This window comes from Geotrypetes seraphini, chromosome 16, assembly GCF_902459505.1.
Source record: "Geotrypetes seraphini chromosome 16, aGeoSer1.1, whole genome shotgun sequence".
Lineage (NCBI taxonomy): Eukaryota > Metazoa > Chordata > Amphibia > Gymnophiona > Dermophiidae > Geotrypetes > Geotrypetes seraphini.
The window spans coordinates 28,810,196-28,828,293 of record NC_047099.1 but is presented as its reverse complement, the minus strand read 5'-3'; the positions used below and the strand labels follow the sequence as shown (position 1 = coordinate 28,828,293).

The 18,098-nt window shown below is 40.9% G+C and overlaps 1 protein-coding gene across 1 annotated transcript; it reads right to left on the bottom strand.

The window, feature by feature from the left end:
* Positions 1–199: 199 nt before the first annotated feature.
* Positions 200–17,257, bottom strand: LOC117349783 (olfactory receptor 1F1-like). Its single transcript, XM_033923377.1, has 3 exons — positions 17,179–17,257; positions 10,959–11,096; positions 200–1,155 (listed from the first exon to the last, which is right to left on the bottom strand). Exons 1-3 carry the CDS (start codon positions 17,255–17,257, stop codon positions 200–202), a joined length of 1,173 nt encoding a protein of 390 aa, XP_033779268.1.
* Between the last annotated feature and the right edge of the window lie 841 nt (positions 17,258–18,098).

The following is an 18,098-nucleotide window of genomic DNA, read 5'->3' as shown; positions in this document are numbered from 1 at the left end:
GAAGATAGAAAAGCTGAGGATGGAATTTTACAACTTAAATATATATGTCTGTGTAAAATCAGGTATATATTTTGTTAGATCTCTTCAGAATTTATCTGTGGCATCTATTCATGGAAATAGCAGCATTATGATATCAATGTTTCCATATGTTTGCCATTTATATACATAAAATTCCTACAGAAGGTCTAAAATGGCCTCCTTAATGAATCGAAAATGCTGTCTTCCCACGTATGACTTTTTTTAAAGCCATTTTTAACTCTTTATTTCTCAGACTATAAATTATGGGATTTAACAGAGGGAGAATGATTATATATAACATGATAGGGAACTTGTTTGATTTCATAGACTCCTCTTTTTGGGGATTCATATATATTCCGATTACAGTCCCATATGCTAGAATGATGACTGTAAGATGGGAGGAACAGGTGGAGAAGGCCTTGCTTTTTCCCTCGGTAGAACGGATTTTCAAGATGTTGGAGATGATAAACAAATAGGATATCAGAGTCAAGATAAATGGGGTAATAACCGTCAGGACCCCTTCTGCAAAGGCCATAATATCAACGACAGAGGTGTCTGAGCAGGAAAGTTTCGCCACCGCCGAAAGTTCGCAGAAGACATGATCGATTACGTTGAATTCACAAAATGAAAACTGGGATATGACAACGGTATCTGGCAATGCCTCTAATAAACCTATTACCCATGAGGCAGCTGCCAGAAGCGCACAGACTCTTGTATTCATGATGATGGAATAACGTAGCGGATTGCATATTGCAACATAACGATCATATGCCATGGCAGTCAGAAGTGCATACTCCGTACATACACACATCAGATAGCAATACATTTGTAGAATACATTCACTAAAAGATATGGTATTCCTGCTCTTTAGGACGGCTAACAATTTGGGGACAATAGAGGTCAAAAAGCAGATATCTAAAGCGGACAAGTTGGCCAAGAAGAAATACATGGGGATGTGCAGATGCTGATTGGCACATACGATGCAGATAATAAGGAGGTTTCCCAGCACAGCCATCAGATAGAGAAGTGAGAAGAGAATGAGAAGAAGGAGCTGCAGCTCCGGGAATTCTGAAAATCCTAGAATTAGGAATTCTATTGCACGGGTATCGTTTCCCATTTCCTTACATTCATCGGATGCTGAAAAGTGAGAAAACGGACAGTAATTAGACACTTAAAAAAAAAAAAAAAGTGGAAAAAGCCACAAGGTATCAGATGAGAGTCTGGAAATATTTATTAAAGATATAGGGCTCCTTTTACTAAGGTGCGCTAGCGTTTTTAGTGCACACAGGAAATTACCGCGCGCTACCCCACGCACTACGCTTCTAGAACTAACGTCAGGTCAGTGCTGGCGTTAAGGTCTGGCGCGTTCTACTCCACTGTTTTTTTTAACCTTTTCCTATCGTGTGTCCCGGCTGACAGGACATTCCAAACATGTCGTTGCCATCGTATGTCCCATGGCATGGGACATACAGTACACAACAGAAACACAAAATATTTGAATTTACAGACTTATGACTTATTTACTTTATGTTTACAATAGCCGCAAATGATAACGGTGAATAATACAAAACTTTGCTAAAATAATTACGATTGGAACCAGCGTAACGTAAAATTTATTACGATAGGAAAAGGTTAATAATGTTTTTATAATCCTAACTCTATCTAGGCACTTATCTGGTACTGGATGAAAATCGCCAGTACCCAGATAACTGGATATTTGGGGTTTATGCCTGGATTCAAACCCAGCACTAAATAGCTGGGCCAAATCCAGCCCACAGTGGTTACCACATTTAAATTCACCGAGTGCTGTGAACTGAGTATCAGGACGGTTGAGTTGAGTTTACTGTAGCTTAATAAATCTAATCCTATGCAGGGGTATATTTTGTTCATTTTGGGCTACTGATAACATGAGCTATCTTTACCTCAGGTCCCATTTTATGCAATGAGACCCGGGACCCTTTTATTAAAGCTTAGAACATGATAATAGTTGCCCTAAATACCAAGTGGCCCATAAGTATAAAATATGACATCCATCACTTAGCAACACTAATATCCATTAGCAGTTGGAAAGCTTTAGTAAAAGACCCCCTAGTTACTAATATCTGGAGTTAACATTAAAACAATGCAACTTAAGGGTAGCCCACCTTGATAAATTTCACCCTCAATGACATAATCATTCTCATTCTTATTTTGATCAGGTAACTACTAGACCTGTAGAGCTCTATCTTAAACTGTTGGATCAAGAGCTTCCATATACAGTAAAACCTTGGTTGGCGAGCATAATTTGTTCCGAAAACATGCTTGTAATCCAAAACACTTGTATATCAAAGCACATTTCTCCATAAGAAATAACGGAAATTCCACAACCCCAAAACATTAATACAAAATACTGTATGTATTCGTATTGCAAGGCTTTGTTTGTGTAGAACAGTCACTACACTCTTGCAGTGTCAGAGAGAGAAGAACCATCGGCTCAGTTGTGATGTGTGTGCTCTTGGGACCAAAAAACGCACTAGGGCTTACTTTCGGGGATGTCTTATTTTTTTTCATTTACAACAATCATCTTTCCCTTCCTCTCCTCGGCCCCAATTTTACCTCTTTCCTTTCTTCCTCCATGTGCAGCATCTTCCCTCCCCTCTCGCCCATCCCTTTGTGCAGCATCTTTCTATCCCTCCCTCCCTCCCATCCCCCTGTGCAGCAGAACCCCACCAACTCTCCCACCGTGAGACTGACGTACCTCCGCCCCGAGGCCTCCTAAAGCAGCAAGGGTGGGGGTTGCTGAATCGATGAGTCCAATTTTTTTTTGGCAAATCAGGCAGCACTAGTGTCAAGGATGGAGTCGGAGAGTATTGGGGACATTCAGGAGGGTAGGGGGCTTTGTGGGTCAGTCTTAACTAGGACTTATTTTTGGGAAAGGTCTTATTTTCAGGGAAACGGTATATTCCATAAATGTTAAGTAGTTAATAATTTGTTTCAATAGATAATAAGGTTTATAATATTAAGAAGAAAATGATAGAGACATTTATCATAAACATTTTCACATTGTTTCTATGCATAAATCAAATTATTACAGGTTCTAATCATTTCTATAGCACTACTAATGTACACTATGCTGTACACTAAACATTCAAGAGACAATCTCTGCTCAGTAGAGCTTACAATCTAATAGAGCAGACAAACAAGACAAGTAGGGGGTTAGGGAGTTTCTCAGTGAGGGAATGATAAAACAGGCATGGGGGCTTTAGAATAGAGTTAAAAGTCATCTCGAAAAAGTGGGCTTCTAGCCTAGATTTGAATACTACCAGAGATGGAGCTTGACATATGCTTGTTCCAGCAAGAGAGAAGAGGCATAGCTTGGAGTTGGCAGTAGAGGAGAAGGGTGCAGATAGGAGAGACTTACCCAATTAGTGGAGATCCCAAGGAGGAGTACAGAGAGAAGTGTATTCAGGGACCATGTCAGGGCTTTGCTGAAATCTAAGTAAATTACGTCTAACTCACTTCCTCTGGTTAATAGTTTCTGCTGTTTTTACTGTAATATTCTAATGACCTAAGGGTATTTATATAGACGGCAGATCCTTTTGGGATATGATCCCTGGACACACAGACAATAATGGTTTTGTTTTTCATTCTTAAGACTAATATTCCGTACATAACCTATGCGGTTTTCTCAGTTTTGTGACAAACCAGGCATTTCCAGCTTCAGTGCAAATGAGCAGGGCAATTACACTTGGTCTCCAAGTTGCACAGGTTCCTTTGTCCTACATAGTCATCGATGTAGCTTACTGTTAAGACATATTATTTTACTGTTAACCCTAGTTATTAATAATTAGGTCCCATTCCATTAAATAGAAACACGATGGCAGATAAAGGTGGAATGGCCCATCCAATCTGCCCATTTATAACATCCGCTATCTTCTCCTCTCCTTAAGAGATCCTACATGCCTGTCCCCTGCTATCTTGAATTCAGATAGTCTTCATCTCCAGCACCTCCACTGGGAGACCATTCCACGCATCTACCATCCTTTCTGTAACGAAGCATTTTCTTACATTACTCCTGAGCCTGTCACCTCTTAACTTCACCCTATGCCTTCTCCTTCCGGAGATATTTAAATGTCTCTATCATATCCCCTCTCTCTTGTCTTTCCTCTAGAGTATACATATTAAGTTCTCCAACTCTGTCCCCATTCAGTTTATGACAAAGGCCACTAACTAACTTTGTAGCAACCTCTGGACCGACTCCATTCTATTTAAATTATTTTGAAGGTATGGTCTCCAACATTGCACAATAAACACAAGAGCACAAGATGGTGGTAACGTAGTCTCCAACATTGGTAATTTACAGTCTCCAACACTACACAATATACACATTTCCCTCTCTCAGTGGTAAAAACAGAACCTTTAACAGATTTAGTTATTCTTTTGCTTTTAAATTAACCAAATTCTGGAATGCTTTACCGCTTACATTAAGAAGTTTAGGTTCTTTTGCTTTATTCCGTAAAGTTCTGAAAACTTTTTTGTTTGCAAGACATTTTGGAAGTTAACTATTTCAGTCTACTTCTTCTTGTCAAATTTACGTATTATGTTTTACATTATTGTAAACCGAGTCGATGTCCTCTTGGTGGATGACTCGGTCTATAAAACTAAGTTTTAGTTCAGGTTAGCACAAGATGGTGGTAGTCTGTCTTAACAGTCGCCCACATTGATGACTGCCCCCATAAAAGTTAAAGAGAGGCCGCTCCGGTCACCAGTAATCTTCATTCTCTGGCACACGTGAACCTATATTCCTGCTTCCAAACAGACGTACTGCGGTAACCCATATTTAGGCATGAGGAAGGAGGAGTCAGATTCTATAAATGGTGCTCAAAAATTTAATGTTGGAACACATCAGCAGTAAGCGCTATTCTATAAAGGGCATGCTTACAGCGGATTCCTGTGTCCAACTCTGGGTGCCAGACATATGCCAGATGAAACATGATATTAATCCTGGTTCCCAATTTTGACACAGATGCCCAACTTCTCAGAATGCCTCTGACCCAGTCATGCCCTTCCCGTGGCCCACATTCCCTTTTTGATTATATGCTATGGGATTTGGGCATACAGCCATATAGAATAGCACGTAGCCAAATGAGCATGCAAATCCTAATTGGTTCCAATTAATCTCAGTAATTAGTTGTTGGTGTCCAATTATTATTCACCAATGGCTCTTTATTCAATTAAGTTGCATGCACAAATTGGACCTTCACCTAAATTTGATGCCCAAATCTAGGTATCATATATACAGTAGAATATGGGGGAAGATACATAGATTATGGAATAATCACTGACATTTCTATTTCTTTTTTAAGTTCAATCATTTTTATTTGCACAAATTACAGAACATTATAACATGAGTCATATGTATATATAAAAGAGAGAAAGAAGAACATTACCAACAAGGGCACAGAGAAAGTAGACAGGGACAGGTTCTTCAAACTTTCGAAAACTACAAGAATGAGAGGGCATTCGGAAAAGCTGAAAGGAGACAGATTCAAAACCAATGGTAGGAAGTTTTTCTTCACCCAACGGGTGGTGGACACCTGGAACGTGCTCCCAGAGGGCGTGATAGGACAGAGTACGGTACTAGGGTTCAATAAGGGATTGGACAATTTTCTGAAGGAAAAGGGGGTAGAGGGGTACAGATAGAGGACTACTACACAGGTCCTAGACCTGATGGGCCACTGCGCGAGTGGACTGCTGGGCACGATGGACCTCTGCTCTGACCCAGCAGAGGCACTTCTTATGTTCTTATGTTTTGTTCTTATGTAACAATTAACATTTACTCATTAATACTATCATAAATACAACAATACCGTATGGAAGTACACCTCGTTCAAACAAATCATCATGGTTTAACAGGCGCATGACTGTCATGTTCTAATGGCTCCCATATTTTATTCAATTTATTTAACGTCATTCATTTTCTGCAGCAACACGTTCAAATTTAGCAGTCAAACAAGCTAAAAAAGGTTCAAAGAAGAGCGACCAAGATGATAAAGGGGATGGAACTCCTCTCGTATGAGGAAAGACTAAAACGGTTAGGGCTCTTCAGCTTGGAAAAGAGAAGGCTGAGGGGAGATAGGATTGAAGTCTACGAAATCCTGAGTGGAGTAGAACAGGTACAAGTGGATCGATTTTTCACTTCGTCAAAAATTACAAAGACTAGGGGGACACTCGATGAAATTATAGGGAAATACATTTTTAAACCAATAGGAGGAAAATTTTTTCACTCAGAGAATAGTTAAGCTCTAGAGCACGTTGCCAGAGGTCGTGGTAGGAGCGAATAGCGTAGCTGGTTTTAAGACAGGTTTGGACAAGTTCCTGGAGGAAAAGTCCATAGGCTGTTATTGAAAAAGACCATAAGAACATAAGAATTGCCTCTCCTGGGTCATACCACTGGTCCATCGTGCCCAGCAGTCTGCTCACACGGTGGCCCCCAGGTCAAAGACCAGTGTCCTAACAGAGACTAACTTTACTTGCGTACGTTCTGGTTCAGCAGGAACTTGTCTAACTTTATCTTGAACCCCTGCTTGCCCTGGATCAGTACCTTGGAATATTGATACTCCTTGGGTTTTGGCCAGGTACTAGTGACCTTGATTGGCCACCGTGAGAATGGGCTTCTGGGTTTGATGGACCATTGGTCTGACCCAGTAAGGCTATTCTTACGTTCTTTTAAAGACCTGAACGGTCCATCCCATTAGATTAACTTGTCTGTTCTTTGATATTTCTGGGCCACAGACTGTAAAGTCTGGTACTGTCCTAGGTTCCAAAAGCTGAAATTGCCGACCAAGCTCACTCCAGTGGCCAATTTCTGTTTCTCTATATCTGCTTCTTGGTGGCTAAAAAGAACTTTTGCCCGCGCAGTTGCTGCTTTAGCAATAGCTCTGACTGCTGCCGAACTAGTTGTTGACTGACCTGATATGATCTATTCTGTGTGATCTGGTTGTTCTGCTGGATCTAGAACTCCTGACAGAGCGTTTAGAACCACCTGAGTATTGGGCCTCTGTATATCGTTCTATTTCTTTAAATGCTTCTTGTACCATGGCCTGTCTTGTTAGATCTTTAGCTTTATGTTTTTCTAACTGTATCACGCTATCCTGAGTGTTTTTTCTGTCCAGGTACTGACAACCTGAGAGAAGGACGGATCCGTGAGGAGAGGGCCAATACCTAGAGCCAGGAGCTCCACTGCACAACTTGAAACCCAGGGATGTAAGCCTTGATAAAACCCAAAGGTGAAACATGTCGGAGACCACAAAGCTAAGTACTCTTTTAAAGTACATAATTTAATAAACATATATATTAAGACAGTGGTGAAAATTTATTCCTAATTATTGAAGATCCAGTGATGAGTAGACACATTGATCTTTAGGCAGTGAGTTTTTTGAGCCTGAGGTGGTGTTGCTGAGGATCTGGGTGGAAATTATTTGAAATGAGGAGTGTATAGGCAGTGAGTTTTTTGAGCCTAAGGTGGTGTTGCTGAGGATCTGGGTGAAAATTATTTGAAATGAGGAGTGTATAGGCAGTGAGTTTTTTGAGCCTGAGGTGGTGTTGCTGAGGATCTGGGTGGAAATTATTTGAAATGAGGAGTGTATAGGCAGTGAGTTTTTTGAGCCTAAGGTGGTGTTGCTGAGGATCTGGGTGGAAATTATTTGAAATGAGGAGTGTACAGGCAGTGAGTTTTTTGAGCCTAAGGTGGTGTTGCTGAGGATCTGGGTGGAAATTATTTGAAATGAGGAGTGTATAGGCAGTGAGTTTTTTGAGCCTAAGGTGGTGTTGCTGAGGATCTGGGTGGAAATTATTTGAAATGAGGAGTGTATAGGCAGTGAGTTTTTTGAGCCTAAGGTGGTGTTGCTGAGGATCTGGGTGGAAATTATTTGAAATGAGGAGTGTAATAGGTGTGATCTAAATATGACATCAAAGTTGGACATACTGGAGTTTTCCTCGTTAAAAATAGTAATAAGAAGATAAAAGTGCTATTAGAGAATTGATATTTATCACAAGCATCTTGTGGTTGGCTACCTTGGCTTTCCTTATATTTTGCACTCATTGCTAACAATGCCTTTGCCCACTGCTTCTCTAGGCCTAGGATATATCTCTGGACTTCTGCCTCATAATTCTCTTGAGCCCTTTCGGTGTATGTACTCTTATATTTCCTTATAAGTATCAGGGTGTGTGTCTACCAAGCCTGGTTTTTTGAACCATAATGCAATGGAATAATAAACCCCCTTTTTTTTTTTGTCAAACACTTCTAAAGGTGCCTTTAGCTGGGTTATGCTGCACTCGAAGCAATGTCCAATAAAACCTTGGTTTGCAAGTAACTGGTTCATAGACAACGGTGCGAAAGACAAAGGCGCGCCCAGACAATTGAGCGCAGCGTGGAGGCGCGCGCCGCTCAAAATTACTGGTTTTAGGGGCTCTGACGGGGGGTTTTGTTGGGGAACCCCCCCCCCACTTTTCTTAATAGACATCGCGCCGGCGTTATGGGGGGTTTGTGGGGTTGTAACCCTCCATATTTTACTGTAAACTTAACTTTTTCCCTAAAAACAGGGAAAAAGTGAAGTTTTCAGTAAAATGTGGGGGGTTACAACCCCCACACCCCCCACAACGCGGCGCAATGTCTATTAAGTAAAGTGGGGGGGGGTTCCCCAACAAAACCCCCCGTCGGAGCCCCACGCTCCCCCGTCAGAGCCCTAAAAACAGTAATTTTGAGCGGCGCGCACCTCCGCGCTGCGCTCAATTGTTTGGGCGCGCCTTTGTCCCAGCGCGCTTTTGACCTGACACCCAAGTAACTTGGTATGCGAGTGATTTGCAAGACAAGCAAAACATTTTATTTAATTATAGGGCGGGAATGGGTAGACCTGGTTAGGCCTGAGGGCGGGTCTACGGGTCCAGATTTTTCGACTGGAAAATCTGGCAACCCTAGTCTTTACTGTGCCTTTAGCACAGGGATCTCAAAGTCCCTCCTTGAGGGCCGCAATCCAGTCGGGTTTACAGGATTTCCCCAATGAATATGCATTGAAACGTGCATGCACATAGATCTCATGCATATTCATTGGGGAAATCCTGAAAACCCGACTGGATTGCGGCCCTCAAGGAGGGACTTTGAGATCCCTGCTTTAGCAGGACTGTTGCCACTTTCTGTTGACCCTGGGCAAGTCATTTAAGCCTCCAATGCCCACAGCTTTGAATGTAAGCTTTGAAATGCCAAAGCCACAAAATGGCGGCATACAAGTCCCCATTCCTATTCCTTTTCCCTTTTTACTGTGACTGGGCTATCCAGGGGATTCCGGACAGTTAACGCATTGAATGTAACAGCTTCTAATGAATCTGGTGTTGTTAAGTTTAAAGCCTAGTATCACAATCTTCACAGAGAGTAGTGAAATGCACTCCCAGTTTCCCAGCCCTTGGGATTCTCTGGGTTAAAGTGTTGATTCAGAAGAGAGCAGAAATCCTTAGACCTACAGAACTATGAGTCCATTTACTTCTTTGTTTTAATAAAGCAAGCTTGTTTGAGGAATTGCCGAATCCAGTCTGGTGACATTATTAAGCTGCTAATTCAATGAGATAACTGGAATTCCCTGGATAGCCTATATATAAATACTAATTGTAATGTCATTTCTTCCATTAATTCTTCATATGCATAATATAATATAATATTATATGAAGAATATTATATTATAGTATGCATATATTGCATATTATATTATGAATATTATATGAATATATTATATTATATTCATATGCATACTATAATATAATATGCACATGAAGAATTAATGGAAGAAATGATATTACAATTAGTACTATTATTATGGGGGGTGGGGTCTGGGGTAGAACTTAGGCAGGTCTGGGGCAGGGCGGAGCTTTTGGGCCCCTCAGACAAAAAAGTGTTCCGCTGCCTACGGACTACAGATTAGGAGGGTAGTTGTGAAGGCAGTCCCAGGCCCCAGGCCCTCACTAACTTCAGCTGGAAAAAGCAAGGAGTGGAAGGAAAGTCATAACCTTAATGAAAAATCTTTATTCACTAGATATGTTCCGATTGAAGGCAACAATGCTAAGGCCGCCATCTTTTATTTCCTATTTGAGTTGAGTTTTTCAGCGTGTTTAATGACTGAAAATATTAATTTCCTCTTCAAGATTTTCTTCAGGGCCACATTTAATTCTTTGCTTCTCAAACTATAAATCAGAGGATTTAACAGCGGGAGACCAAAAATATAAAAGGCAAAAGGCAGCTTATTTGGTTTCTCTAAGTCTCCTGACTTGGGCTGCATATACACTCCCATTATAGTCCCATATAAGAGAATTATGACGGTAAAGTGGGATGAGCAGGTGGAGAAGGCCTTGATTTTTCCTTCTCTAGAACGGATTTTCAGGATGGTGGAGATGATAAACACGTAGGAGGTTAGAGTGAGGATAAACGGGGCGAAGACGGCAAACACTCCCTCTGCAAAGTTCATAATCTGAATGACTGAGGTGTCCCTGCAGGAGAGTTTCAACAGCGCTGTGAGTTCACAGAAAATGTGATTGATTACGTTTGAGTCACAGAAAGGAAACTGAGCGGTAACGATTGTGTGTGGTATTGTTTCTAGCAAACCCGTTACCCAAGAGGCAACTGCCAAAAGAGTACACACCCTCTTATTTATGATAACAGTATAACGAAGGGGATTGCATATTGCAACATAACGGTCATATGCCATGACGGTAAGAAGCGAAAATTCTATCTCAAACGAGGAAACAAAGCAATACATCTGAACAATGCATTCAGTGAAAGCTATGGTATTACTCTGTGTCAGGAGGACTGCCAGTAATTTGGGCACAGTTATCGTCAGGGAGCCAATATCTAGGACAGACAAGTTGGCCAAGAAGATATACATGGGGGTGTGTAGGTGTCGATCAGCACACACTGTCCAGATAACGAGGAGGTTCCCCAGCACAGCCATCAGGTAGAGGAGTGAGAAGACGACGAAGAGAGGGAGCTGCAGCTTTGGGAATTCTGAGAATCCAAGAATTAGGAATTCTGTCACATGAGTCTGATTTCCCATCTGCGAAAGGAAAATAAAATACAAGATAATGTCATAGAAAAAAAGAACTTGCAAAAAATGAAAGCATCGGGCCATTATACCAAATGTTTAACTCACCGCTACGTTAAACCCTACCCTTGGATACTCTGTAGGCCATTTAAATGCATTAAATACAAAAACTGTGAAAGTGGCAGTTTGTGGTAAGTGACAATGGGCTAACTGCAAAGTGCAGGCCACATCCCTTTTCCACCCATAAGTGGGGGTCCTTAGGCACCTGGGCCAATCAGGGCCTTAGGCCTCCTTCCTGGTGCATCCTGGCTTTTGACATTGTACACCACCAACTACTTATAGATAGGCTACACCAAATAGGCATAAAAGACCAAGCATTTGAATAGTTCAGCTCATACCTTTCCAATCGATCCCACAAAATTACCCTCCAGAACATTACATCAGAATCCTTTTCACTACCATTAGGTGTCCCTCAGGATTCACTACCATCACCAGCACTTTCTAACACTTTCCTCGCTCCTCTCCTTACCTTGGCATAGTCACTAGATTTCACTCCTTACGCATACACCAATGGCCTCCAGTTACTTTGCCCTCTTGAACCCACAAATTCTGATTTCAAAACACGCCATCCTTGACTGCGCAAAAACAGATTCATTATCAATCCACAGAAATCCAGCTTCACACTCTTCTCGAACATGCCCATAACATCCTTGATTCAACCAACAGAGATATGTTCTCGATGCTACCGCTAGAACCCACCGTAAAAATCTTGGGCATTATCCTAGATACAACCCTCTCCTTTCGTCAACAGATTTTTTTGCTTGTGAACAAAATGTTTCTTTAAACTACGACTAATCCATTCAATCAAATCCTTAATGCTTTCTCTTGCAATAAATATCTTGGTTATTAGTCAATTGGACTATTGCAACTCCCTATATAATGGCTTAACAAAGAAAGATTTATATAGACTTCAGGTAATACCAAATACAACAATAAAACTCATCACTGGTGCAGGTATATTTGATCATGTTACCCCTCATAAGAATATAAGAATAGCCTTAATGGGTCAGCCCAATGGCCCATCAGGCCCAGTAGCCCGTTCTCACTGTAGCCAATCCAGGTCATTGGTACCTGGCCAAAATCCAAAGCATCGCAACATTCCATGCTACCGATCCAGGGCAAGCAGAGGCTTCCCCCATGTCTTAATAACAGACTATGGACTTTTCCTCCAGGAATTTGTCCAAACCTTTCCTAAAACCAGCTACACTATCCGCTCTTACCACAACCTCTGGCAATGCATTCCAGAGCTTAACTATTCTCTCAGTGAAAAAAAATTTCCTCCTATTGGTTTTAAAAGTATTTCCCTGTAACTTCATCGAGTGTCCCCGTAGTCTTTGTAATTTTTGATGGAGTGAAAAATTGATCCACTTGTACTCGTTCTACTCCACTCTGGATTTCATAGACTTCAATCATATCTCCCTTCAGCCGTCTCTTTTCCAACATGAAGAGCCCTAATCTTTATAATCTTTCCTCATACGAGAAAAATTATATCCCCTTTATCATTTTGCCCGTTGGTTACCATTATCTCATTGCATCATTTATAAGATTCTGCTTTTGGGATTTAAAACATGAATGCAAGACAACCCACCCTACCATTCTCGCTTACTAACCCCTTACTCAAATCAAAGAACTCTAAGTCTAATCTAATTTTCTATTTGTGTGTCGTGTATACCTATGCAGCCTCAAGGTGACTTACAGAGAGAAGGTAGAAAGAGGAGAGGGGCAGAGGAAGGGAGATAGGGAAAAAGAGAAGACTTAAAGGATGGTAATTGACTTATAGGGAGAGAATTTGAGAGTTTCATGTACAGTAGATTCAGGTATCAAAGATCCTCATCAAAAAAAACTTCAGACAATACCTACATTTTGTGAAATTGTCCATTCTCACACAAGACAAGCAATCTTTCCAGTACAGGGCCCCCACCACTGGAATCACCCACCTCAAACCTTAAGAAAAACAAACATTATTCGTTCATTTCTTTTTAAAATTTCTGTACCATTTTATTCCAAAACGGTTTACGATAAAGTTACGTGCATAAAATATTGAAACAGATCAGAACAAATAAAAGCAAAAGCAGAACGGTTCGATCCTTACAATAGGTCAAACGCTCAAAGAAATGCGTCTACAAATAAATGCAATGCATTGGCAGCAGTTTCCTGAATGAACCACTATCGCCACATTTCCGAATTTGGCCAACAAGGCCATTCCACAGTTTTACTCCTGCACATGAAAAGGTCATAGCATTCGTTTCCACAGACTTGGGATTGGCCTTTGTTTTCCACAGTGCTTAAATTTCAGAACGCAATGATCGCGATGGTTGGTAACCAGACATCAAACTCTTAAAAAATTCAGGAATCGTGCCATATAGAAATGGATGATATAGCATAATTGCTTTATATTAGATTCTAAATACAGCTGGTAGCCAATGCAGTTGTCGGAGACATGGGGTAACATGCTCATATGTTTAACTAGGTATCAAAAAAAAAAAACGGTACCAAAAATAATTAATTAATTAATTAAATATAGTGCAAAACACAGCAGTTCCTCTGATCTTCAGATTGAGGAAAAATGACCATATTACCCCTTACTACAAAAAAGTTGCACTGGCTACCGATGGAGGCACGCATTCTGTTCAAATTCGCCTGCATTTGTTTCAAGCAGGTCTGGGGTCTAGCGCCTTCCTACCTGCTACCACACTTCATATTTCACAACCCCATAAGACCAACCAGAAACCGAAACATATTTACTCACCCCAAAATCACAGGCTGCAAATACAAATCCTATCTGGACAGGACTTTCAAGTTCCAAGCAGGCAGCCCTGGCTGGACAACTACATAAACAGAGCCAGTCTGACCTACGGCGCATTCCGAAAATCAATCAAAACCCATCCCGTTTGACAAATTCATCTCCTAAACAGAAGCCTCCAAATGACATATTCTCCCTCTCTCTACCTCGATGTAACTTCGCTGTTTTTTTGCAGTTCCTTGACCCAATTCTTATGTAACCCTCTCTTCTTACATCCTGTATTTCGCTGATTGTCCAGCCTTCTTCGAATGTGAACCGCCTAGAAGTCTTTCGACTATGACGGTATAGAAAAATAAAGTTCGATATTATTATTATTATATCTTGGCGTTCCAGTTATCAATCTGGCCGCAGCGTTCTGGATCACCTACAATGCCCTGCGCCTGGTTTTAGTTATTCCCAGGTACAGGACATTGCAGTAGTCCAACCGCGACAAAATCATTGCTTGTACAACAGAACGAAAGTCAACTGGTGACAGCATTGGTTTTAAACGATACAATAAATGTATCTGTGCAAAGCATACTTGCGCTGTCTTTACCACTTGACAGCTCATTCTAAGTCCTGGGTCCAATTTTACTCCCGGGACTGTCATTGACTCCCTCACCAGCAATACCTCATCTATCACTTTTAATGTTTTGGCCAATTGACCATCTTTAGATATTTTAAAATCAAAATGAAATCATTCTTGTTCACAGACGCATTCACCTAAAAAAAAGTAAAGAAAGCTCCTGAAACGACAACACCATTTCCTTGTGTCTCATACTTTTCTATCCAAAAATTGTAGGTCTTCCCATCGCACAACTATCCTGTCCTAAGTCTTTCTATATCCCCCTCCTTCTATGTATGATTAGATTGTAAGCTGCCCAGGTTTGGTGCTTTAAAAAAAATATATGATGGGATAGTAAGCGCTCAATACAACAGACTCCTCTCCCTAGAAATAACTCCATCAATTAGGCTCTAGCTCTTATTGCCTCCTTCTATGTACTTCCCGAGTGTATCTGTCATGTCCATGGACTTATTTTATGTTTATCTTCCTGTAACCCATTCTGAGATTTTGGGGAGGATAGGATAAAAATTTAAATAAAAAAAATTTAAAAGAAAACTTGGATAAACTTAGATGTACAAAATGTGGAGTGGAGTGGAATGGGTAGAATGAATCACTTGTTTACTGGGGTGGGGCACGCAATGATTCTAATAGGCAGTGCGTTTAAAACAAATTGAAAACAATATTTTTTCACTTAATGTGTGATGAAACTCTGGAATTAATTGCCAGAGAATGTGGTAAAAGCAATTAGCTCAGCAGGGCTTAAAAACAGTTTGGATAGTTTCCTTAAAGAAAAATCCATAGAACTTTATGAAGATGGATTGGCCCTATAGGAAACAGAATCCTGAACTTTGAGGACCTTTAGACTGTCCCTCCCCTTCTAACTCTGCTTTCTCCCAGCAGCTAACTTGCATAGGCAAAAATCTATTTTGGGAGCCACTGAATTTTTAAAGGTATTATAAGAGCTGAACATTTATAAATCCCCTTTTTACTGAAGTATTCCAAAACATATGAATCAAATACAGGGATGTGGCGATGCTGATCTTTTTCAAAGCTCCTTCAAGGCATCATGCTGATATGTGTACAGCATGGATAGCTTATGGACAGCTTAAGAGCAGTGCTTTGTACAAGTATGGTATCAATAGACAAGTGTGTTCATTCTGCTGCCCCTCAATATCTCTCCTCGCTTCTCTCTCCTTATACACCTCCCGGAGAACTCTGTTCCTCGGTTAAGTCACTCTTAGCATTACCCTTCTCCTCCACTGCCAATTCCAGACTTCGTTCCTTTCATCTAGGTGCCCCCCTATGCCTGGAATAAATGACCCGAATTTGTCCGTCAAGCCCCTTCCCTTGTTTAAAATCAGACTGAAAACCCACCTTTTTGATATAGCCTTCAATCCTTAACCCTACTCCTCTGCCCTCCAACCCAGCCCGCTGATTAACCGTTCCTCTTCACTGTATCCATGACGTCCTGTTTGTCTGTCTTGCCTGTTTAGATTGGAAGCTCTTTCGAGCAGGGACTGTTTTCTTACTCTTTGTGACTTTGTGCAGCGCTGCATGCGTCTGGTAGCGCTATAGTAGCAGTAGTAGTGTGAAGAGTTTCAGTCTTTGGGAAGCAGAGCCGAGCTTGTGATGTCATAATGCCTCATTTCACTAATAAGAGCCAACCTCATCAGTGATGTCCTGTACTCCTTTCTGCCCTCCAACCCTGCCCACCGATTAACCGTTCCCCTTAACTGTATCCATGACATCCTGTTTGTCTTTGGGAAGCAGAGTTCAGATTGTGATGTCATAATGCCTCATTCCACCAATAAGAGCCAACCTCATCAGTGATGTCACAATGGCTTGATTGTCCTGTACTCCTTTCTGCGCTCCAACCCAGCCTGTCGGTTAACCCTTCCCGTAACTGTATCCATGACATCCTGTTTGTCTGTCTTGCCTGTTTAGATTGTAAGCTCTTTCGAGCAGGGACTGTATTTTTACTCTTTGTGACTCTGCGAAGCGCTGCGTGCATCTATAGGAATAATTAATAGTAGTAACAATATACACAGAGGCAAAATATAAGCAGAGATCTTGAGAGCAGGAGTTATGCAGATATACAAAAGCATGATTTTATAGCAGGGCACTGTGTGCAGTACCTTTATTAAATTTGTTCATATAATGACTCCCCCAGTACCACAGAAAGGTTCTTATATAAATATACTTTAGCTCTCCTAACTCCACCCTGGCTCTGCCCAAACTACAATATACGATCTGTGATAAAACTATTCATACATCAAATAAAAATAGATCTTTCGTACAATGTACCCCCTCATTCCAGGTGCATCCCTACAAAGAAAAAAAAATTATAAAATGACCCTATAAAACAGAATCTCTGCAAACGGCGGTCAAAATTGTGATGTCTGACAAGAAAGATATTTTAAACGTGCAAACCAGTTGAGAAAGTCATTAATGGATGGGATTCTAAGGGGGTGGATTTCAGTCTGGATTCTATCCCAAATCGGTACAGAAATGACTTGGTACAGCAGACTGTCCTTGTTGAATGCTTATAGTTATGCAGAAGAAAAACGTATGAAGAAATTGCAAATGCTCTTAAGTTTATCTTGCTTCACATGGGTCTAAGGCTATATCATTTTTGGAGAGCATTAGTACAGATTCTAGTACAAAGAAAGGTCTGATCCCACACTTACCTTCTTGGAAAATGGCTCCTGTAATGTTGGCTGAATAAGCACCAGAGCCAGGAGTTTTTAAGGATGTTATGAAGCCCATTTGGGATAAGTTACTGTTGTCTCAATCTTATGACTAATCTTTGTACACATAACTAGCTCCCTGGTGTAATATGATTTTGAACTCGATCCAGAAGTGCATTCGCATAGGCATTATCGATAGAACAGTTGAGGAGGCAATGTTTTCAATAGGTCATTACTGGTGCTTCATTGGGTCTATTCTTCTCAGTTCTGATTGCCGTTCTTTTGAAAGGACAGTGATTTAAAGGTGGCTCAGATGAGGGTTAACAAAATGGAACAAGGTTTATAATTAAACTTCTCTTGGATGAGACTTAAAGACCTAAGTATGTAGTCACTAGAAAACACGAAAGCAGCATATATTGTAATGTTTGTGAATTCATAGATTCATCTGTCTGTGGGCGTTCATGTCAAAAGCGTTCTGAAGGTGGCAACGTCCAGTAATTTTAATAGATGACAGGTGACACTTTGCAGCAAATACAGTTTTATTATCCTCTGATGTTCCCAACCTAGGAAGACTCCCTACATTAAATTTCAGCCCACTTGGGAGATGTTAGGGAGCTGTTGAAAAGGATGGCTGTGTAAGGAACCCGCTCTCTCCCTTACTTCATAGAACATAATTTTCTGTATATGAATATATAATGTATATAATATAAACTTCTAATAAAGCTAAACAGGGGCTCTTCCTTAAACAATACATTCCTTGGTTACAGCAGGTTCTAAAAACCCTCAAAAATCATGCCAACAACTACTGAAGCTATTACTACTACGATTACACCGAAAGGGTGGTTGATCGTTGGAATAGTCTTCCACGTCAGGTTGTCGAGGCCACCAACGTGCTCGACTTCAAGAGACGATGGGAGAAA

Bases quoted from the DNA above. Each gene is read 5' to 3' on its own strand.
- LOC117349783 (XM_033923377.1), bottom strand. From the start codon at position 17,257: ATGGGCTTCATAACATCCTTAAAAACTCCTGGCTCTGGTGCTTATTCA. The intron at 11,097-17,178 runs GTAAGTGTGGGA...TTCCTTTCGCAG, and splicing joins AGGAGCCATTTTCCAAGAAG to ATGGGAAATCAGACTCATGT. The intron at 1,156-10,958 runs GTGTGTGCTGAT...CTCACTTTTCAG, and splicing joins ACCTCCTCGTTATCTGGACA to CATCCGATGAATGTAAGGAA.